Genomic DNA, 21,867 nt, shown 5'->3' on the forward strand with positions numbered 1-21,867 from the left:
TTTATTTATATAATAATAAAGACACTGATTTTAATTCTTGTTCTCTATTTTTTACTCTAAGTTTGCATTGAAATGTGATATGACATACAGCCATTTCCATAAACTTCCCTTCTCCTTAAGAAAGGATATAGTTAAGCTTTTCTTCCACTTTAAATGTATGTGAAACTCCCCATGTACATATTGTGATGACATTTCAGTGAATAGCACTGTTCACATCTCTCCCACTGCCTATGACACAAATGGTATAGAGCTCTTTGTAAACTTTTATCCTTGAATCGCTTATAATGAAAGTGTGTATAATTGGCCTGGGACAAATCACAGGAGAAACAAGAGAACACTGCATTTTTGGATGTATAAAAATGGATTTAATGCCAGCATGAAACATTGCACCAGAACTGTATTTCCGTTTAAACAATATTACTAGGTTGGTTTTCTTTTCCTTTTATTTTCTTAATATATCCAAAACACAGGATCGATTCCATACCAGGCAAACTGGATATTTTTTATTTCTGATTAATAATAAACAAACAATGCATTTTTAATTCCAGCTTGGTACTGGTGTAGCTATTTACATCAAAATATTTTCTCCCCATTTCTATTGACCCCACATGTGTAGGTTTTACTATGCATACCAATATACCATGGTCAATAAGCAAGTGTATTTTAACAGTTTAGCACTTTTTCTTCTTGTAATAGCTGGAACTACCTATTCAATTAACTTAAAAATTAATAATTTTCAAAATTCATCAAGTTATAACTGTACCTTTAATATAGTTTGATACTGGGATACAGGAAAAACTTTTTTTTTTTTATACCATTTAACAGTTTGTTTTAATATCTGCTGCAATAAGAGAGATAATATAGAAAGTAACTGAAAAGTATACCATGTTTTTTTTCTTCAAGAAAAAATCCCTTGAGCACCCAGACCAAATAATTAGATACAATGTCAGCCTTGGGCTGAGAAGCTATGCATGCACAACAGAAGCACACTGTTTATATAACATCCTGTTGGCCCTGGATATGTTCCAAGAGGACTTTTACCAGTGGCTGTAATATGTACAAAAATAAAATGACAGCATGCTAGCACTTGTAGACTGCACTGGTATTGAGGTTAAAAATATTGGATAGCTTTTTGTTTTTTGATCTTCTAATGCTTTGAAAAGGTTGTCACAGGCCATTTGTGGAATATTATCTGTACTAAATAGGTTGTGGGAAGGTATAAAAAAATTATAAAGAGAATAATTTTTCAGGCATTTCTGAAAGAACTCAACATATCTATTAAAGCAATCATCCAGCTTTTCTAGGTTCCAATCTTTATCGCTTGGGTATTTTGTACATGCGTGTAGTAGAGCGGTCTTAGCATGGTATGAAACAAATTCATTAATTCCTATAATTCCACTCTTCTTGAATTGTTCCAGTAGATACTTCATCAGTTTAAGACATGGTTTCCTGAGGGATAATTTGTACAGTGAGAGCATGCTAGAAACAAATTAGGACTATATGTACAAAAATATGTGAAAAGCAGGCACATATATCTTTTCATCCATTGAGAGACACAAAAAGCCTTAAACCTTTGGGATATACTGCTTCCTACAAGAGGATTGGATATGGGCAGGCCAGAACAACCCAAGGTAATTTCCCCTACTACCAGCATGCCTCAGAAATTTGTTGGTTTATAGAAGGATGGATGTCTCATCTTCACCTCAGCTGTTGTAAAAACTAGCCTACTTTTTACTAGCACATTTTTCTGTACTTTGATCTCTTCCCACACCACTGATGGAGGCTTCCCCTTCAATCAGCAGCTTGATCATGGTCAGCCTGAATTCTGCCAGACTGGACATAGCAGCTTGATCATGGTCAGCCTGAATTCTGCCAGACTGGACATTGCACACTAGCCTGGAAGTGGCCTTCAAGCATGGGGTTCTATGCTTTCCAGACCCAGTTCTTGTTATGTTACCGGCAAACTTCTTTCCAAGTCTAGAGCTTCTGGTATTGCCTCAGCACTTCCCTGTCTATAAAGACTCAGTGAGTAGACCAGTCAGGCCAAGCAATGGGAGCTCCCTCATTTTTACTGGTCAATAGTTGCCATAATCCTCTATATGTGCTGGCTTTGGAAAAGGTTAAAGCTATCACCACATCCATTCGGTAAAGTGTTGCGCGCACTATTGGCTCTCTTTCCATGCTGCTCCTGCTCAAAAATAGCACATGTATCTTCAGTTTGTTTATGCTTCCCCCTACAGAGACTTTGATCACCTCTGGCCATCCAACCTTATCTGTCAGAAAACTAGTGCAGCTAAAGCTAATTCTTCTACAATTAACGCTTAATTAATTCTTCTGCAGCTCATGCAAATTTTTCTGCAACTCATGTGAATTCTTCTCTAGCTAATGCTAATTCCCATTCAGGTAATGCTAATTCCCATGCAGCTAATGCTTGTGCATGTGTGCCAGCACACGGACCAGTCCAGGCTAATAGACTAGTAGAAATAGTAGATTCCGGATTCTGACTTTGGCTTGCCATAGACTACTCTCTGCCTGATCTCCTGGTGCTGACCTCGGTTTGCTACTGGACCTCGCTCTGCTTGCTAACCTGGTATTGACCCCAGTCTGCCTCCTGACCATTCTGCTGTCTCACTGTGTATGACCCTGGCTCACCATGACTGCATCCCTGACCGTGGCAATATCCTGCTATTAAGCTAATCGGCAGACGTGCTTCTTTGAGCCTTGTGCTTCTGTCACCACATTCATGGTTGCTCGGACCAGAGCTGCAAGGGAAGCACTCTTGTCACTTTCAACCAAGGTACGTGACATGATCACTGATCCTCATCTGCTACCAGCTGTCTAGATTTCTTGAATATTTGAGGCCCTTTCTCTTACCCTGAGCCTATATGTTGCCTAACAAAGCTACGGCCACAGCATTTCCAATTCTAAACATGAGGGTGGGGGGGCAGTCTTCTGCTGTACCAGGTTCTCCCAACTCACTTTCTATTAACATAAATAGAGTTATATTGACCTCTGATGTTTCTCTCCCCTGCTTTTTGTCTGCTTTAGTTCCATCGGGTGTGACTGGTTCCTCTACCCTTTCAACTGAGATTTTTACCAGTCATGCAAGATTTTATGACTGTTTGAGTATTCTGATCCCAGAGGCCATAAAAGTGCTTCTCAACCCTTCCAACAGATTCTATATCTGATTTACCTGCATAGCTTTTAGCCATCGGCTGCACAGACTCTGATCCTGAAACACTCAAATCCTTACCTGATAAGCTTACCCTTGAGGAGTTGCTGCCTACTTCTATTACCCCTAAGTCAAAGGAGACCCATTAGTTTTTGCTTCCCCTAATTTCTCTACTGACTTTGTATCTTCTTGTGGGGATTTGCTTTAGAAATGGTCTGTTCACATGATGGGTCTTGCTGTATTTCACCATATCAAGGCAACTACCATACCAGTGGAGGATTCACCAATAGACAGTATTATCAAAGTGGCTACTGGTGGAAAGAGCACAAACTGATAACAGATACCCTCTTGACTTTCCTGCTACTAGCACACTATTAAGAAAGCTGAATGGAGATCTGTTATCAGGCCAGAGTAGCAGCGAGGATATTTGGGGCCCATTCACACCTGATGCAGTGCGATGCATTTTTGACTGTACTCTAAATAGACAGTCCAAATCCAGGTTATCCTATGGGTATAGTTCACAATATTGCATTGCAGTGCAGTGAGGTGAAAAAAGTACAGCAAGCTGCATTTTTCTGCACTGCAACTGCACAAAAATGTGTGAAAATGCATGCAAATGCAATGCAGTGCACATAAAAGACCAAAGAAGAAAGAAGATGGTGACCTCAAAGGAAATGCAAGCTTAGGAAAAATGCACCACAAACGCACATTAAAAAATGCATGTTGAATGCACATCATTGCACGTGCAAAAATGGTGTGAATGGGCCCTCATGCAGCGGCTTGTGCGCCTTCAGAACCCTCTGCACAAAAGGGTCTGAGTCAGACTAAAGATGGACTGTACTGTATGTTCGAATCGAACGTTAGTTCGACTTGAACATCGGCTGTTTGTGTGTTTGGAGAACACATGAACAGCATGGGCGTTCGGTGAACACATGAATGGCATGGGCATTTTGCGAACACATGAACAGCATGGACATTCAGTGAACACGTGAACGGCAAGGGCGTTCAGCAGGCTGTTCGTCCACCACGCCACACAATGCATTGAGCCCTGACAGTGCATTGTGATGGACCAAAGTAATGCACCTGACCACAGGTCAGGTGCAATGCTGTGGCCAATCATAGCGCATTGACATCACAAGGGGGCGGGGGGCCAGCTCCCTTGTGACATCATCACACTATTTAAGAACTCTTTTTTTTCTTTTTTCCAGTTGGCGGTAACTTGTTAAAGACTGTCTCCTTCCACTACACTTGTTTTGTAAATGGGTAGCAGTACCATGTACCACATACTTAATGACATAGGGGGGGCAGGATCTGGGGGCCCCCTTGTTAAAGGGGGCTTCCGGATTTAAAAAAATCCTGCCCACAGACCCACACAACCACCAGCCACGGTTGGGGGGGGGGGAGAAGAGGTCCTTGTCCCCATCAACATGGAGACAAGGTGCTTTGGGGGCTTTGCCCCAAAGCACCCCCCCCCCTTTTGCTGAAGGCATGGGGTTTGGTATGGTTCTTTCCTGACCTGCAGAGCTACATGCTCGAATAAGGGTCTGGTATGGATTTTGGGGGAAACCCCTCCCATGCCATTTTTTAATTGCTGGGCACTGCCGGCAATTCTTTTTACATTCAGCTGTGAATGTTTTTAGTAGCTGTGCGGTATCTCAGATGATAGGTACCGCTCAGTCAATTGTCCCCTCTTTTCGAAGTTCGCGGTCAAACTTTCATTGTGTTCAAATGTTTGACCGAGAATCGAACAGGGGGGTGTTTGGACCCATCTTTGACCCATCACTAAGTCAGACCACACAGGAAGACCTGGGATCAGGATATGGCAGTAGCATTATTAGCAGCACTGAGAGGTCTGTGCTAGACCATGCAGAGAGGATCAGAGATCAGGGCATGGTAGCGGCAGTGCAGTATGAAAATATTCCAGCTTCTAATGCGGTTTCACATGCAGATGCAGTGACAGCCACACTATCAGATGAGGAGTGCATTTTGCACGGGAGCATGGAAAAATAGACACTGGCTTGATTATTGTGCTTTACTACAGAAGAAACACTTTATTTTAAAGAGCTCTTTTTTCACTGACTTTTCATTCAGCACTTTACTGGACTTTGTGTATACTGTATGTATATTTATTTTGTATTGAATATGGGGGAGGTGTATTATAGTGCTATACAAATCTATGTTTGATATTGTTAGCATTGATCAGATTAATGTCAGTTTAGTTAATTCAGCACTTTATTGATACCTTAACAAAGATATTGAAGCACTGATAGCATGAGGGAGGGGTATTGTAAAGCCCTTGCACAATGTGGTATTTGTATTTAATTAGTTTTTTGTTTTGGTTTACGTAATCAATGTGCGCATAACACCTGTTTAATGCCAACTGGTGGGGGAGGGAGGTATTTTGTAGCAGCACACCCACGTTTAATGTATATTTGGTTATATCCTTTTTGAGATATAATTGTGGTTCTAGCAGCTACATATTATATTTGCTTAGGTACCATCGCACGGAAATAATCTCATTTCTATCATGGTCTAAACCATACTGGAATCCATCTAAGTTCCCCACTGCCCCTTGGAGATCCCTTACTTTTTGTAAGGTTTTATTTATGTAGTCCCAACCTATGAGATGAATTAATCCTCTCCTTCCTGCAGCTAGTTCTTAACTAGTGTCTGGCACTTCCCAGTGTCAAGGTTTAGATTTCTGCCCTTTACTGTACATCCTGTTTTAGAAACCGTAGGCCTCTATGTGATTAATACCTTTAAAAAGTGATCTCTGATGTGGCTCCCTCCTCTATTTCCCAGTGATTCAGTGGGATCTAAATATAGTTCTCTACACTTTAGGAGCCACCATTTGAACTCAGACACATTTCTCTCAACTCTCACCCAAAGGTGGTTTTCCTTGTAGCTATCACCATTGCAAGGAGTATCTAAACACAGTGGCCTTGTCTTGCAAAAAACCTTTTTGGTCTTGCATATAAAGGCCTGGGCCTCCTTCTTGCTTAAGGTAGTTTCTTTCGTCATGGTTCTCCCATTCATCAAAAGAAAATTTTCCTCCATTGTCTGAATATGGTTTGGGCTGTTTGTGTCCCTCTCTCAGGCACTGCTTCTTTCAGAAGACTGACTGCACTTTTGTCATTTAGGATGAGCCCTGTAAGGGTACCCTGGCTTCTCGTTCCCGCCTACTCGGTTATGGCTCACTTTACTTGACCTGTGAGTGCATCATAGGCTTTTCAGCATCAGACAACTGTTTTTCAGACTTCTAAGGCAACCATCTGCTCTTTTGTCTACACATTCTCTGTGTTCTACCAAATTAACATTTCTTCCTCAACTGATGCCAACTTCAGGAGCAATGTTTTTCAGATGGCTTTTGAACTACCAGTAGTCTCCAGTTCTTGTTACGTTGGGCCTGTATCCCACCCTTTAGTCAGACTGCTTTTGGATGCTCTGAAAGTTTAAGACTTCCTGTATCCTTTAATAGATATATAGTTACATAGTTAGTCCGGCTGAAAAAAGACAAAAGTCCATCCAGTTCAACCACAAAAAAAAAAAGTTAGAATCCTATACCCACAGGTGATCCAGAGGAAGGCAAAAAAACCCAGCAAAGCATGATCCAATTTGCTCCTGCAGGGAAAAGATTCCTTCCTGATCCCCCGAGAGGCAATAAGATATTCCCTGGATCAACTTCACCTATAAAGGTTAGTATCCAGTTATATTCTGTGTATCTAAGAAAGAATCCAGGCCTTTTTTGAAGCAATCCACTGAGCTAGCCAGAACCAACTCTTGAGGGAGTCTATTCCACATGTTCACAGCTCTCACTGTGAAGAAATCTTTGTGTTTGGAGATTAAATTTCTTTTCCTCCAGACGTAAAGAGTGCCCCCTTGTCCTCTGTGATGACCTCAGGGTGAATAACTCTACACCGAGTTCACTATATGAACCACTGATGTATTTATACATGTTGATCATATCCCCCTTAAACTTCTCTTTTCAAGATAGAATAAATTCAGTTCCTCTAATCTTTCCTCATAGCGCATTCTCCTCCATGCCTCGTATCTTGCCTGTACTTCCTCAAGTTCCCCAATGTTCTTTTTGTGAATTGGTGCCCAAAACTGAACTGCATATTCCAGAAGAGGTGTTACTAATGATTTGTACAGGGGTAATATGATATCTCTCTCTCTGGAGTCTATACCTCTTTTAATACAAGAGAGGATTTTGCTTACTTTAGAAACCGCAGCTTGGCATTGCATGCCATTATTAAGCTTGTGATCTACCAGAACTCCCAGATCCTTCCCAGTTGTACCCCCCCCCAATATGTATGATGCTTGCATATTCTTAGCCCCCAAGTGCATAACCTTACATTTATCAATATTAAACCTCATTTGCCACATAGTTGCCCAATTAAACAGTGCATTGAGGTCGGCTTGTAAGTTGCAGACATCCTGTAAGGATGTTATTCCATATTCCACTGCACAGCTTGGTGTCATCTGCAAAGACTGAAATGGGATTTTTAATCTCAGACGCTGTATCTTTTATAAATATATTGAAAAGTAAGGGTCCCAACACTGAACCTTGGGGTACACCACTGGTGACCCCAGACCATTCAGAGTATGAATCATTAACCACTACTCTTTGAATACGATTTTTTAGCCAGTTTTCTGTCCATTTGCATACAGATTTTTCCAAGCCTGTAGACTTTACCTTACACATTAGCCGTGTGTGGGGAACTGTGTCAAACGCTTTTGCAAAATCCAAGTATACCACGTCCACCACCACCCCTCTGTCCAAGGTTTTGCTCACCCCCTCATAAAAAGAAATCAGATTTGTTTGACAACTTCTGTCTTTCATGAATCCATGCTGTCTGTTGCTTAAAATATTTGGATAATGGATGATAAAGAAAATAGGACTTTTGTATTCACTGTAAAATCCTTTTCCTGGAGTCTATTGGGGGACACAACCCCGTTTGTTTATGATCATACTTTCGGTATTGCTTTGCAACAGAACTGATGCCTGCTGGTAGTAGGAGGGGTTATCCTGGGTGACTTACACTTTTTTTTGTTTGCCAATGTGCAATCATCTTGTCGGTGGCAGTAGAACATGAATGGCTTAAGACTTCCTATAGCTCTCAAAATTTCAAATTTACAAAATGTATTTCTTACAGTAACCCTAAGACACTTAGGATGGTACTCCAGACAAACATTGTTCAACTCAGTTTACTCCTACTCATGGGTGCAGGCAACTAAGAAGCCCATCCATCTACTCTGTAGCATTTAATGGAAAGGGAGAAACACCACCGCACACCAACTTGGCCTGAAAGGTGAATCAACAAGTTGGCTTCAGCCTGACTCCACCCAGGCCACAACCCTGATACATTTCACCCTGCCCGTGAGGCCTAATCATGGAGGTCCTCCATGAATAATCTCCATGGGTGGGGAAAAATGCTTTGGGGGCAAAGCCTAGATGGAGTCAGGCTAAATCCAGCTGTTGCTTCGGAGCCTAGCCCGACCTCTCTACATCCTTATTAACCCCTTACGAAACCCCCATCTCCATCCAGTAACCCCTTACTGCCCATCACCCCTTACTGCCCATCATTTGTGTTGAGAGATTGTGGAGTTGCTATGTGCCTGGCTGCTGTGCACCCAATAGGGAATAGAACCTGGGACAAAAACGGCAAGACCGGTTTGGGGTCTGTACTACAGGCAGTGTGTGTATACACTGTTGTGGTGCTCCAGTTCTAAATTTACATTCCTCTGCACCTTCATAATTTGCTTTTCCAATCTCCACAACTGGCCACATTCTAGTACTAATGGTATGTTAACGGGCCTTAGGAACTTATGCGCAAAGCCCCTCACACTCAGCACCATGCTTATTGCTGGCTGCCCCTCTTTCTAGCACTTCAGTTTCAGTCATTGCTGAAATTTTAAATCTGGTTCAGGTCAAATCCATTATTCAATAAGACTCTCTGAAAGACGTAGGCTTTAGGAGTCTGAGAGGAACACTGGAAGGAGCAGCAGCTCAGCTGCTACACTTGTCCCAGACCTCGGCATCTTTCGCTGTCCTTTCTTACTCCTCTGCCACCCCTCCCCTCAGCTGGAGGATCATTCATGACTTGGCATCCCACACAGAGCGTGATGGCCTGTGCTATGCCCAGGTGACAGTATGCCCTAGGCGGCCTCCCAGTTTGCCTAGAGGAAGCAGTTTTTTTGTAACTTTTTTTTTACATGAAGCGTGTGTGCTTGCATATTCCAATTGTCTCAGCACCTCTAGGTTTTACTACACTTCCAATTCTTGCCCTCACTTTGTGCTGTCATCTGCACCTCTGATGTTTACAAGTTTTATTCTCTAGTATCAACCCTGCCTGACTTTCTAGCCTTCCCTTGTTGAGTTCTTGGACACTTTCCTGTTGAGAGAACAATTGACACAGGCTTCTGTCAAACAATGGGGTCTTGACTGTGCAGATGTTGCAACAGTTTGGGATCTTTATTTGGAGTAGCTGGTATAGGCCAGGACTTACCTCAGGCCAGAATATTTCTTCCACTGGAGAAACCTGACTTTCACTCTGAAGTTGATCTTCAAGCCAAGGAAGTCACCATCTTTCTGCTTTTGCATGAGTCTTGGGCATAGAGGTAGCCTCTTCCCAGAACGCTACTTTGCCCAGTTCCTTTCCAGACTTCTATTCTACGGATTCCTGGCTGTGTGAATGACGCTTGCGCTACCAGCCACCAGCCACCAGCCTCGATGCTCTGGTGAGTGAACACCGAGCAGTGCAGTACAGTGTCACTATCTCCTTTCCTTCTCTCCCCAATCTGCTGCACCCCCATCCCCTGTTCTTCCAAGAGCTTCACAAAAGTGCTCAGTTACAATATATATATATATATTCCAATTTCCCCATCCATACATTCCAGGTGGAGGAACCTCCCACTGGGGCAGCGGCGGAACTACCAGGGTCGCAAAGGTCAGCTGGGCCCTGGTGTTCCGCCACCAAGGTGATTCCCAGCCTTTCGCTGTTCTTCCCCCGCTATTGACAGTGCTGGTCTGGTGTCTCCATCTCCATGGCGGCAGTGCATTAGGACCCAGGAATGGTTCTATTATAGGGCCTATTGGGCGCATACACAGGAGGGCCAGCACTATTGGTTGTAGACAGCTGTGCCCCGCCAGTCACCTCTGTTGATATTCTGATCAAGATGTCATCTAGGCAATGCTCTTAGTTGGATCTAATATATGATAGTGATTTTGTTGATCAGAGCCCCCACCTTACTAGTATGGAGGCCACATGGCTGCTGAACATATGGTTGCTATATATACATACACATACACACATACATACATATATACACATACACACATACATATATACACATACACACATACATATATACACATACATACATACATACATATATACATACATATATACACATACACACACACATATATACATACATACATACACACACACATATATACATACATACATACACACACACATATATACATACATATATACATACATACACACATACACACACACATACATACACACAAACATACATATATACATACATACACACACATACATATATACATACACACACACACATACATACACACACATACATATATACATACACACACATACATACATACATACATACATACATACATACATACACACACATACATACATACATACATACATACACACACACACATACATACATACACACACATACATACATATATATATATATATATATATATACACACACATACATACATACATATATACATACATATATATATATATGTATTTATTATACTTTTAAGTCTAATAAATACTGTGTTTATTAGATCCGACTGGGAGCATCTCCCGGATTGCATCCTGACTGGCATGTCAACAGCAAGGGCGATGCAGACTGCTGCTATGTGACCAGGAGGGGACTCAGCTGTCTACAACCAATAGTGCCGACCCTCGCGCACATGCACCCCATTAGCCCCATAATGTAAATAGCACTGGGTCCTAATGTGCTGCTACAGCTGCCATGCAGACAGAAAAGCTGGACCTACACTGTCAATAACAGGACAGTAAGAGAAGGCTGGGAACCACCCCAGTGGCAAAACACCACGGCCTGGATGCAAGTGCAACCTTTGTGACCCTGGTAGTTCTGCTACTGCATTGGACCCTTGTTCCCTTGTGTACTGCTGACATATCTTTTGCTGTCTGCCACCTTGGGGGGCTGTCAAGATGGTAGGAAGGGGGCCCCCTGCAGAACATGCAAAAGGGTTACCCGCTGCAGAACTGTAACAAAGGGCCTTGTGGTGGGAGTTAAGAGAATCCCATGACCAATGGGAAGGGGGCACTTCATGGTTTCTTGCTCCAGGGCCCGGAAGGTTCTAGTTACACTTCTGTTATAGAATAGGAATGTGTGGAGAGTCTGAATTTTAGCCCACAACGTATTTCACAGTGAGATCGAGGTCACACATAGCAGTTGCCTGGCAGACTATCAAATTTTGCATCATTTTACTCAGAGCTTAAAACAAAAGCTGGAGTTCCACTGTGATGATCTGTTATAAAGTGTGTAGCATGATTTCCATTACTAACCTGCTGCACATGGCCTCTTGACAGCTGGTCTTTGGTCTTTGATGATGATTTTTCATTATATCCTTTTCAATATTTGAAAAGGAAATACGCCAGGTATCTGTAAAAAGAGAGCAGTAATCTTCGTAAGCAGAAAGAAATGATGCTAGAATTGTGGGATGGGAGGTTTTTAGCACTATGATATAGACTGAAATGGAGAGAGAGCTGTGATATGCTGGTAAATGGTGTCCCCAGCAAAAAGTGCCAAAGTAACATTTACTGAACCTGAGGAAACCGCATAAACATGTATAGAATATATAAACAGATTAACACTCATAAGAGTGTATAGGCTACACACTTCTGTACTAGTGAATCAAAGAAGACTAAAACCTGTATACTATTATCCAGCATGATGATGCCTTATTGGCCTTAAATTGGGCATTGAGTAAGAGGGAGGATATCCATCATACACAAAAAAAAAAACTGAGGAAATCCCTTGATTTTTAGCTTTCTCACAAATACTTTTGGTATCATAGTGACTTCTCTCAGAAGAGGGGAGTGGTGATGGGCGCGAGGTTTGCGTCTAGCATTGCAAACCTCTTCATGGCTGAATGGGAGGATATATTTATGTTTAAAAACACAATTTTAACCAATTATTGCTTTACAAAAGATTTATTGATGACCTGTTCTTTATTTGGGCAGGATCAGAAAGCAAGTTACTCCAATTTTTGAGTTCACTCAACAATAACACCAATAAAGTTGGATCGCAGAATTATCTTAGGTCAGAAATTCTTCTATGAACATAGTAACAAGAACGGCCGTCAGCTGGCGCGTATGTTGCGACCTAAACAGTCTGCTGTAACTGTAGACAAAATTTTTTATAGAGTGATTCTTAAAGTATGTTAACCGCTTGCCGACCCGCCGCAGTGTTTTTACTGACGCAGGGCGGCACCTGTGCGCACAGCGCCGTCTTTTAACGTCGCTGTGCAAAACAGGTAGGGGGCGCGCGCGAGGCATGCACAGTTTTACAGCATGTCATGTTTGGTATCTATTTACTTGGCATACCATTATCGTTTATATTTTAACAAATAATTGGCCAATATATTGTGTTTTTGTGCATTAAAAGTAAAAAAAGTATTTTTTTTTAAATTTGCTTTTGAAAAAAATCGCTGTGCGAGTACTAAAAAAATATATAATGTTTGGGGGTTTAAATTAATTTCCTAGCAAAAATACAGATTTTTTTTTTCATGTGAACAAAAAGTGTCACAAAAGGCTTGGTCTTCAGGTGGTTAGAAGAGTCAGTGATGTGTGGCATAAACTTCTAATGCTGGGCATAGAATGCCCCCACCCTCCAAAACTACCACTTTTTGGAAAGCAGACACCCCAAACTATTTGCTGAGAGGCATGTTGAATCAATAGAAGAATTTAATTTTTGGAAAATATGACAAAAAAAAATGTTTTTTTTTTTTTTTATTTTTTACACAAAATTGTCACCTAAATGATTTACTGCTCACACATGCCATGGGTATATGTGGAATTACTCCCCAAAATACATTCTGTTACTTCTCCTGAGTATGGGGGTACCACATGAGAGACGTTTTGGCAATTTAGCCACGTGCAAGACCCCAAAAGCCAATAAGCACTTTCAGTCTTTTAAAGGGCTTTATTTCCTCATTACACTTCTAGACTACCTATCACAGTTTCAGAAGCCCTGAAATGCCAGGATAGCACCTAACCCCTCCAAATGACCCCTTTTTGGAAAGTAGACACATTTGATAAAAAGCATGGTAAGTATTTAGCAGATCTCATTTGTTGCCACAAGTTTTTGGAAAATGAAGAAAAATACAAACATTTTTTCTATTCTATTTTTATATTTCAAAACCTTGTGAGAAAAAATTAGATCTGCAAAATACTCACCATGCCTCTTTTTAAATTCATTGGGGTGTCTACTTTCCAGAAAGGGGTCATTTGGGGGGGGGGGGTTTGGTGCTATCCTGTCATGTCAGGGCCTTCGAAACTGTGATAGGTAGTGAGGAAGTGTAATGAGGAAGTTACGCACCTTCAGGCTTTCAAAGTGGTCATTGGATTTCAGGCTCCTGTATGTGGCTAGGCTCCTAAAAAGACTCACACACGTGGTATCCCCATACTCGGTAGAAGTAGCAGAATGTATTTTGGGGTGTAATTCCACATATACCCATGGCTTGTGCGAGAAATAAATCAATTAAATGACAACTTCGTGTTAAAAAAAAAATATATATATATATGTTTTTGTCATTTTCCAGAAACTTGCGGAAAAAAAATAAATCTTCTATGGACTCAATATGCCTCTCAACAGATAGCTTAGGGTGTCTACTTTCCGAAAAGGGGTCATTTGAGGGTGTTTGTACTATCCTGGTATTTTAGGACCTCAAGAAATGTGATGGGCATTCAGAAAGTAAAAGCTGTGTAAATTCCATTATCTATACCATAGTTTGTAGACGCTATAACTTCCACACAAAGCAATCAATATACACTTATTGAGATTTTTTTTTTTAAGCAAAAACATGTAGCAGAATATAATTTTGGTCTAAATTTATGACGAAATTTTAGTTTTTTTGGATTTTTTTATGAACGAAATGAGAAAATATTGTTTTTTAAAAAATTTTTTTTTCTTCAAACGTTTTTCTGGTTATAGTGCCAAAAAATAAAAAGTGCACAGGTGATCAAATACCACCAAAAGAAAGCTCTATTTGTGTGGAAAAAAGTACATAAATTTCATTTATGTACCGTATTGCATGACTGCGCAATTGTCCATTTAACTACCGCAGCCATGTATAGCAAAAAAATGGCGTAAATTGCAGTATCTATACCATAGTTTGTAGATGCTATAACTTTCACACAAAGCAATCAATATACACTTATTGGGATTTTTTTTTACCAAAAACATGTAGCAGAAAACATTTTGGCCTAAATTTATAACCAACTTTGAGTTTACTATATATTTTTTATAGCTGAACGTAAAAGTAAAAAATATTGTTTTTCTTCAAAATGTTTGTTTTTTTTGTTTATAGCGTGAAAAATAAAAAGCGCACAGGTGATCAAATACCACCGAAAGAAAGCTCTAATTGTGTGAAAAAAAGGACGTAAATTTCATTTAGGTGCAGCATTGCATGACCGTGCAATTATTAGTTGAATTAGTGCAGCGCCGAATAGCAAAAAGAGGCCTGGTCAGGAAGGGGGGGGGGGTAAATCCTCAGGAGGGCAAGTGGTTAAATATGGCTTCAGATTTCAGTTCACATTAGTGTGTTTTGGGTGCAGTAAAAATTGGTGTTCAGGCAATTTTATAATGCAGTTTTCATCAAAATGTAGTTTATTTTTTTATTTCAGCTGCTTATATAGCGTCGTCAATTTATGCAGCGCTTCAATATACAGGATATCCCAAAAGTCTCCATACATAGGAAAAAAGGACCAGTGGAATGACCTGCAAGATCACCTAATCTTTCCCAAATTTGCTTAGTTGTGGGGCCTCTTAAAAGCCATGGTATACAAAAAAAAAGTGAGGAAAAACATGGATCATTTAAAAAGGAATCCAATCAAAATGCAATTACGTGCATAACAAAAGATATCTTGGAACGTGTTTACCATAAGTTGAAGAGAAGACTGTGTGTGCATAGAAAGAGGAGGCCAACATGTAGAAAATATTTTGTAAACATTTAGTAAACTTTTGTAGTGAATATTTTGTAAAGAAAAGGTACATTTAGCTACAATTTCATATTTTCCCTATGTATGGTAATGTTTGGGACACTTTGTTATACATTCACATCAGTGCTTCAAGGAGCTTACAATCTAAGGTCCCTAACTCCTATTCATACATATACATACTAGGGCCAATTTAGAGAGGAGCCAATTAACCTACCAGCATGTCTTTGGAGTGTGGGAGGTCACGGAGGAACACCACATAGGCACAGCGAGAACATGCAATCTCCAGGCAGATGGTGTTGTGGTTGAGATTCAATCCGATGACTCTAGTTCTGCTAAGTGCAAGCACTAACCACTTAAGCATTGTTCTGTCCAAATGTGCATATATAGGTGCATCTCAAATTAGGATAGCATCAAATAGTGCTTGAATAGTACTTGTTCAGATATATGCAATGTATTGACTTCATCCAAAAAAAAAAACAAAGTACATTAAACACACTTTATGTGTGGACATGAAACGAGGCACCATTTGAAATGAATGAAGGCACATATAAACACAAAGTATTACACTGCATTTTAAAATGTGAATAATGCACACAGTTAGGTGAAAATAGGCCCCTAAGAGCAAAAGGGATACATAATCACTAAAGTTACCCTGGCCATTCATTGTTGCATTGAAACAAGTTTTATGGTTTGATATATTTAGACAATTCCCCACTGTTCTCTTTTGAAGAATGAGATTACAAACTAGTTTGCTTTTGTAGCACTACCCACGTAAGGGCCTCCTCTCCAGCAACCAGCCTGCAGCTAGGCCCCTTCCCTGGGGCCCCCTCCCAGGCTCCGCACTCCAGCCTTCCTCAATCCATCTGCCACACGACCCTGACCTGCTGCCCACTAGGCTCTCTAATATTTGAGGGTTACCTTGGTCACCATGCCCAGCCTCCTGCCAGGGGATTGGCCAAGGTCCCTCAAACATGCAGATCTGGATCCTCCCCTCCTCTCCCCTATTCCACAAAGTTCTAGAAAGGTGGGAGGGCTCCAGAAACCCTGATCTGTTAGAACCTCCCAGTCTGTCCTGAGGTGACCTCCCTACTTCACTCCCAGGCTAACTCATGCCAAGCTGCTACTGAGCCTCTATCTAAAAAATTAAAACAAACCTAACTAACTTGGAGGGCGTTACACTTTCAGAGCTTTTGCCAAGTTATTTGTAGTGGATGGCAGTGTCAAGGGCATAAAAGGATTAGACTATTTGCAAATGAGATGTAGCACACCCCTACAAGAGCCACTGGTGATAACGGATTCCTTTCCCGAAGATTAGTATACACAGCTAGGCACACAGCATTTTCTCCTTTCCACTGGTTCAAGCAGAACAGTCTAGGGGTGTCTTTTTATGCTTTATTGCAGAAATAAACTTGGTTAGGGTAAAGGGTGTGTGGGATACTCCATAATTTGCTGAACTGACTTCTTTGAGGACTCTTCTCTTTACACGGATATGCACAAAAAGTCACAAGTGGCTGAAAGGTGCCTATGAATTCCATTAAAAAACAGAACTGCACACAGTCACTAAGGCACAACACTTGGGACACTTACTCACATTGCCACAGCACCATCGGCTTCTGGTATCCCTGGAAACTCTTCAGTGATGGAGGCACTGGAGAGTGAAAAATCTGCTGCAGCTCTGCATAGAAATCAATTAGTTTCCAGGTTTTGTAAAAAGCTTAATTGAACAAGATGACGTTGGAAGCTGATTGGCTACCATGCACAGCTGCACCAGATTTTGCGCTCTCCAGTTTTACTAAATCAACCCCACAGAGTAACAATTCCATAGGACAGCTGGACACTCTTCCTCCAATTTCCACCAGGCACTAGTCAGTGAGCTGTCCAGACCCAAAAAACTCATGGACCAGACTTTGCGAATAGGCCCCTTCAGTTTAAGCTCCAGCTGAGAACGTGATGACTCCTGAAGAGCGTCTCCAACAGTCTGCTCTCAGGGGCCAAGCCCCTAGACAAGGATGTCCTAGCAGGACTGGACCCAAGATCCAACCACTCTGGCTCAGGCTTAGACTTTTTATGGGCTCTCCAGCCACCTACTGGACAGACCTCCCCAGGGATTGGCTGGATCCCCATAAATATATCCCCATAAAGCTGCCTCTATAGTCATCCACCCACGATGATTCTAGAATCCTCTAGAATGCAGGCAAAAGTAATTATATCAGCAGCCAGAGCAAGCTAGACCATTCAACCACTCTACTGACTACAGAGGAGCTAAACTATATTCATTACTACTAAATTTATTCTGGCCATTAAAAATAATTAATAATCAAGTGCTAAACAAACACTCGCGTTTACACACATCGTGTTTTTTTCTGCCAAAATGCAGCTGCTCCTATATGAGCCGTCACTGAGGTTTTTGTCTGTCTCTAAACTCCTCTAAATGCCTATGTGTGCATGGACACATAGGCTAACATGCAGGGGTGTTTAAAAGCAGAAAAAAAACCTAACACCCACTTAAAAAACATAAGTTAAGTGGTACTTTACTCAAAACTAAAAATATAATATATTGCAGCTTACCAATCCTTGAATGTGGTGGCTGCATTGGTTTTCTTTTTCAGGATTTTCCCCCTTGGTTTTCACCTGGTAATCCGGCCAGTAACACACCTCCTGTATAATAGTGCCCCTACTCAGGAGGAAGGAGCACAGGGACATCTTTGGGTAGCAGCATTGTCAGTCTGGGTGGAGGGGGGTGTTAGATACACTAGCAGATTTAAATAAACTAACAAATTGAAACCACATTCATGTTAATACTTTATAGGGAGTCACAGCAAACAGTTTTTTTCCCTTTTGGATAAAGGTTTTACCTGAATAAATAAAAGCTGATCAATGTAAGCACTCCTGTCAGTGGTGAATGATTTGTCTCAACCTTGTAACCTTTGTACATAGAAGAGAGAGCAGAGTCATAACTTCCCCAGTGGGTCTATTCTCTTTCATTGTCCATTTATCAACTGGGAACCAGTTGGTGACCAACTGTATTGCTTTATTGAATTAAAGAAAAGTGAAGTAAACAACTTGGCTATGCAATCTCTCAAAAGTGCCTGATTCACAAGACTGGCTTTACTTTGGTATGAAAAATAGTTCTTGAAAATTGAACATTTATTTGGAAATGTATGAACATAATACCAGTCGATATTTATCAGTGCACCTAAGAGCACAGGCATTAACTTTGCAACTTTTTTTTTCAAATTAGTTCTCATATGTATTTCAGCTGGGTCTTCAGCTGTTCAACTGAAGTTCATCTTCACAATACCCCTAACTACATAACATCTAAGCAAGCAATCATAAATCTTACCTTTATTGGAAGTCTTCCCCTGTAGTTTTTTGGCTATCATGTAGCATGGCTGTTTTCTATAGCTCACATTTTGCTCTCTGCCAAGCCAGCTGTCAATCTTCATTCCACTACTTGCTTCTTTAGGCCATTGTTGTATTTCAAGAGCAAGAACCAGATCCACTGATATATCTTCAGGTTTATTAGAAATAGTGAGCGTAACTGCGGGGCTTGTAGTTTCTTTCTTAGTCAGGAAGATGGATCCATCTGCTGTTAAAACAGACTTATTTGTGCTTGTGTAGTGGTGACTGATAATCACATAAATGAACATATCAAAAATTGGCAGTTAGAGCCCATTCACACTTGTGCAACTTGTCATGTGAGTTTGGAGTCCTAAGTCGCATGACAAGTCTCACCCCATGTTTCCCAATGAGTACCATATTTGTATGACTTCAAGTTGCAGCGACTTGACAGTAGTTCCTGCACTACTTTGGTCTGACTTTCATGTGACTTGAGGGCCATAGACTTCAATGTAAACACTCCAAAGTTGTGCTTCAATGGTATACATGCAACTTGTGTGCTACTTTGTACAGCACAAACACTTATCCTTGGTCAAAGCTAAAGTCGCACCAAAGTCACATCAAAGCCATGTCAAAGTTGTATCAAAGTTGCATCGAGTCACACTGTAAAGTCACAATGAAAATCGCACAATTTTGAAGTTGCACAAGTGTGAATGGAGGCTTACCAGAAGGGACACATACAGTATGTTTGTTGTTTTACCTGCCAAAAGAACTTATTTTTTTATTTAGGCCTTCTGCTGCACTGTCAGGCAAGTGATAGCTTATTTTTTGCTTTAACAGTGTAGCTTCCTATGTTACCTCTCCTTGTTCACTGGACAACACATCAGTATTGACAACTGTTTTTAACTAGTAAAAGATGACCCAGGAAGAAGTAGAGTGGTAAGAGACTTGTGGCTCCTTAAAGTAAAACTTTTATAGTAATCATACAGTACAGGACACAGGCTGAAAAGGTAATATACCCTGGGTTATAGGCTGCTACCTTCAGGCTGGGTTCATACAGTAATGCAGAGCTGCTGGAGCAGTTCCGCTCCAGCAGCTCTCAATTCCCAGCTGCGGTAGGGGGCGGTGTCGTGCGCATTTAAGTGCATCACACAACTTCCTTTTTTGCATTGCAGTGTGAATGGGAGACATAGGATACAATTGTTTCCTTTGTGTCCTTGCAGTGACAGATGTTTTACAATGCAGTAAACCATCTGTCACCACAATATGTGTGCATTAGCCCTTCAGTAATTGGACACTGGCAATGCCGGACGTACACCCTGGGTGTACTTCTGTAACCATACCAAACTCTGCAATGCCTCATTTTTTTGCTTTGTGTCCTAAGATAATGGACCTCGCCTCCCCAATGGAGAAATCCTTCTAACCTGAGCTGGTTTACCATTTTACTTCAAATTCCTCCATTTATTTACTGCTTTCTATTACAGCAATAGAAGCAGTGCACTCTTGGTAAAACCTTGGGAGGCATACCCAGACCTGCACTGTGGGGAAGGTTTGTAATGTTGCTTCAGGTACTGAATCCTGCTTGGTCTCTAACCTCAGCATTGAATGCAACACATGTAGTCAACCGCAGGGTGCTATCGAGGTCCAGTGCTGTTGTCTATCCCTACAGAACGAAGAACTCACTGGGGGTATGTCCACCGCGATGGGTGAAGCTTGGACCCAAGTAGGGACCATCGACATGGACAGGTAAGACAGAATCATTCCATTATTGAGCCGATTCTGTAGTCTTACAGCAGTGTCCCCTTGAAAAGTATTAGTTTTTACTAAAAACTATCAGGAATCCAGACATGTGCCTGAAATTTGTTCACTTATGGGAGTATTACATTTTCCAATTTTGCGCTAAATCTTTCATGCAGAGCATAATCTCAGGTGGATGACTAGGTGGTACATCACACCACAGGTTGCACATTTATCCACCACTTTAACCCTAAAGCCTCTTATAAAAAGGTACATAGGTATTTCTGCAACATAACATCCTGCTGGTCTGGAACAAACACTCCTTTTCTCAACCTCCCTATGCTCTTCACCCAAGACCTCTGCAGCTTGGTGGACTTCCAATCCAGCCTTAACAATGGGGAAGTTGTTTTTACCACCTCCAGATTAAAAAAGAAGTGTGGGAATAAAAAAAAAAAAAAAGGGGATGGTTGCAACTGTCCCCTGTTGTCTCTACATTGAGAACCAAGCAAAGACCACTGGTCACTCAAATCTTGGATCCCCTCTGACCACCACTCTGTGCTCTGCCCCTCCAGTGCTCACTGGAACACTGGACTGTGGAAGGGGTAGGAGTGGCTGTCTCAGACTCTCATCGCCACACTGAGAGGCAGAGTCAGCTGCCAGTCATGCTTCTGGGCAGGTCCCAACACATTATTTGTTAGGATCCTTGCAGAGCCTGAACTGGCTCTGTGACTTTTGCCTACTGTTGGCGGATTCTGGGTCACAGGAGTGTAGAACTAAGTGCACACCAGGGACCCACAAGAGGAGAAGTATGGCCAAAAGAGTTTTGGCCATGCTTCTGCGTTAATATATCAAATTGTAAAAATAATTCCGCAATATATTCCCCAGAAACTCACAAACAGTTATAAAAACTACATCAATCTTTAGGATATCCACCAACAAAAAAAATATATCTCACAGCTGTTATTTAGAGATGAGCGAAGAAATGAAAAATTCGATTCGACTGATTCGGCGAATTCGTGGACAATATTCGATTCGAGTCGAATAAATTCGCTGTGAATTTAACTTAAAAAAGGGTGTTTCTAGGCTTCAGAGAGACTTAATATTAGTGCAGAACACTGTACCTTTAATTTAAATGCCCTTGGAGTCTGCTGGGGAAGAGAAATAATACTGTCAGTCAGTATGACATGCAGATGAGTGCCGTCGATCTTAGAATCACCGCACACTTCACTCATTTGGGCAGTCACGGGGCCAAAACCAGAGTGTGGAGCCACAGTGTGGCGGTGGAGGCAGCAGCAATGGGAGGCCATACAGCACCCTATGACAAAAATGGAAACCACCAGCAGTGTGAGGAGACCTGAAAGTGGC

General features: G+C 41.4%; 1 protein-coding gene across 2 annotated transcripts in view; it reads right to left on the minus strand.

Moving 5' to 3' along the window:
- Positions 1–342: 342 nt before the first annotated feature.
- The window catches only part of LOC149462939 (cyclic GMP-AMP synthase-like), an 87,807-nt gene continuing 66,282 nt past the window's right edge, over positions 343–21,867 (minus strand). The window contains exons 3-5 of one of the 2 annotated variants that reach the window (XM_089676285.1): positions 18,770–19,012; positions 11,770–11,866; positions 343–1,449 (exon numbers count right to left, since the gene is read on the minus strand). In XM_089676285.1, coding sequence (XP_089532411.1) covers positions 1,038–1,449; positions 11,770–11,866; positions 18,770–19,012 — 752 coding nt within the window. In that variant the 3' untranslated portion in view covers positions 343–1,037. Of the gene's footprint in view, positions 1,450–11,769; positions 11,867–18,769; positions 19,016–21,867 lie in introns of both variants that reach the window. The other variant, XM_089676284.1, reaches the window with a different exon arrangement.

The sequence above is a fragment of the Staurois parvus genome, unplaced genomic scaffold (assembly GCF_062004578.1).
Source record: "Staurois parvus isolate SC_StPar_1 unplaced genomic scaffold, SC_StPar_1.0 ptg000165l, whole genome shotgun sequence".
NCBI classification, from domain to species: Eukaryota; Metazoa; Chordata; class Amphibia; order Anura; family Ranidae; genus Staurois; species Staurois parvus.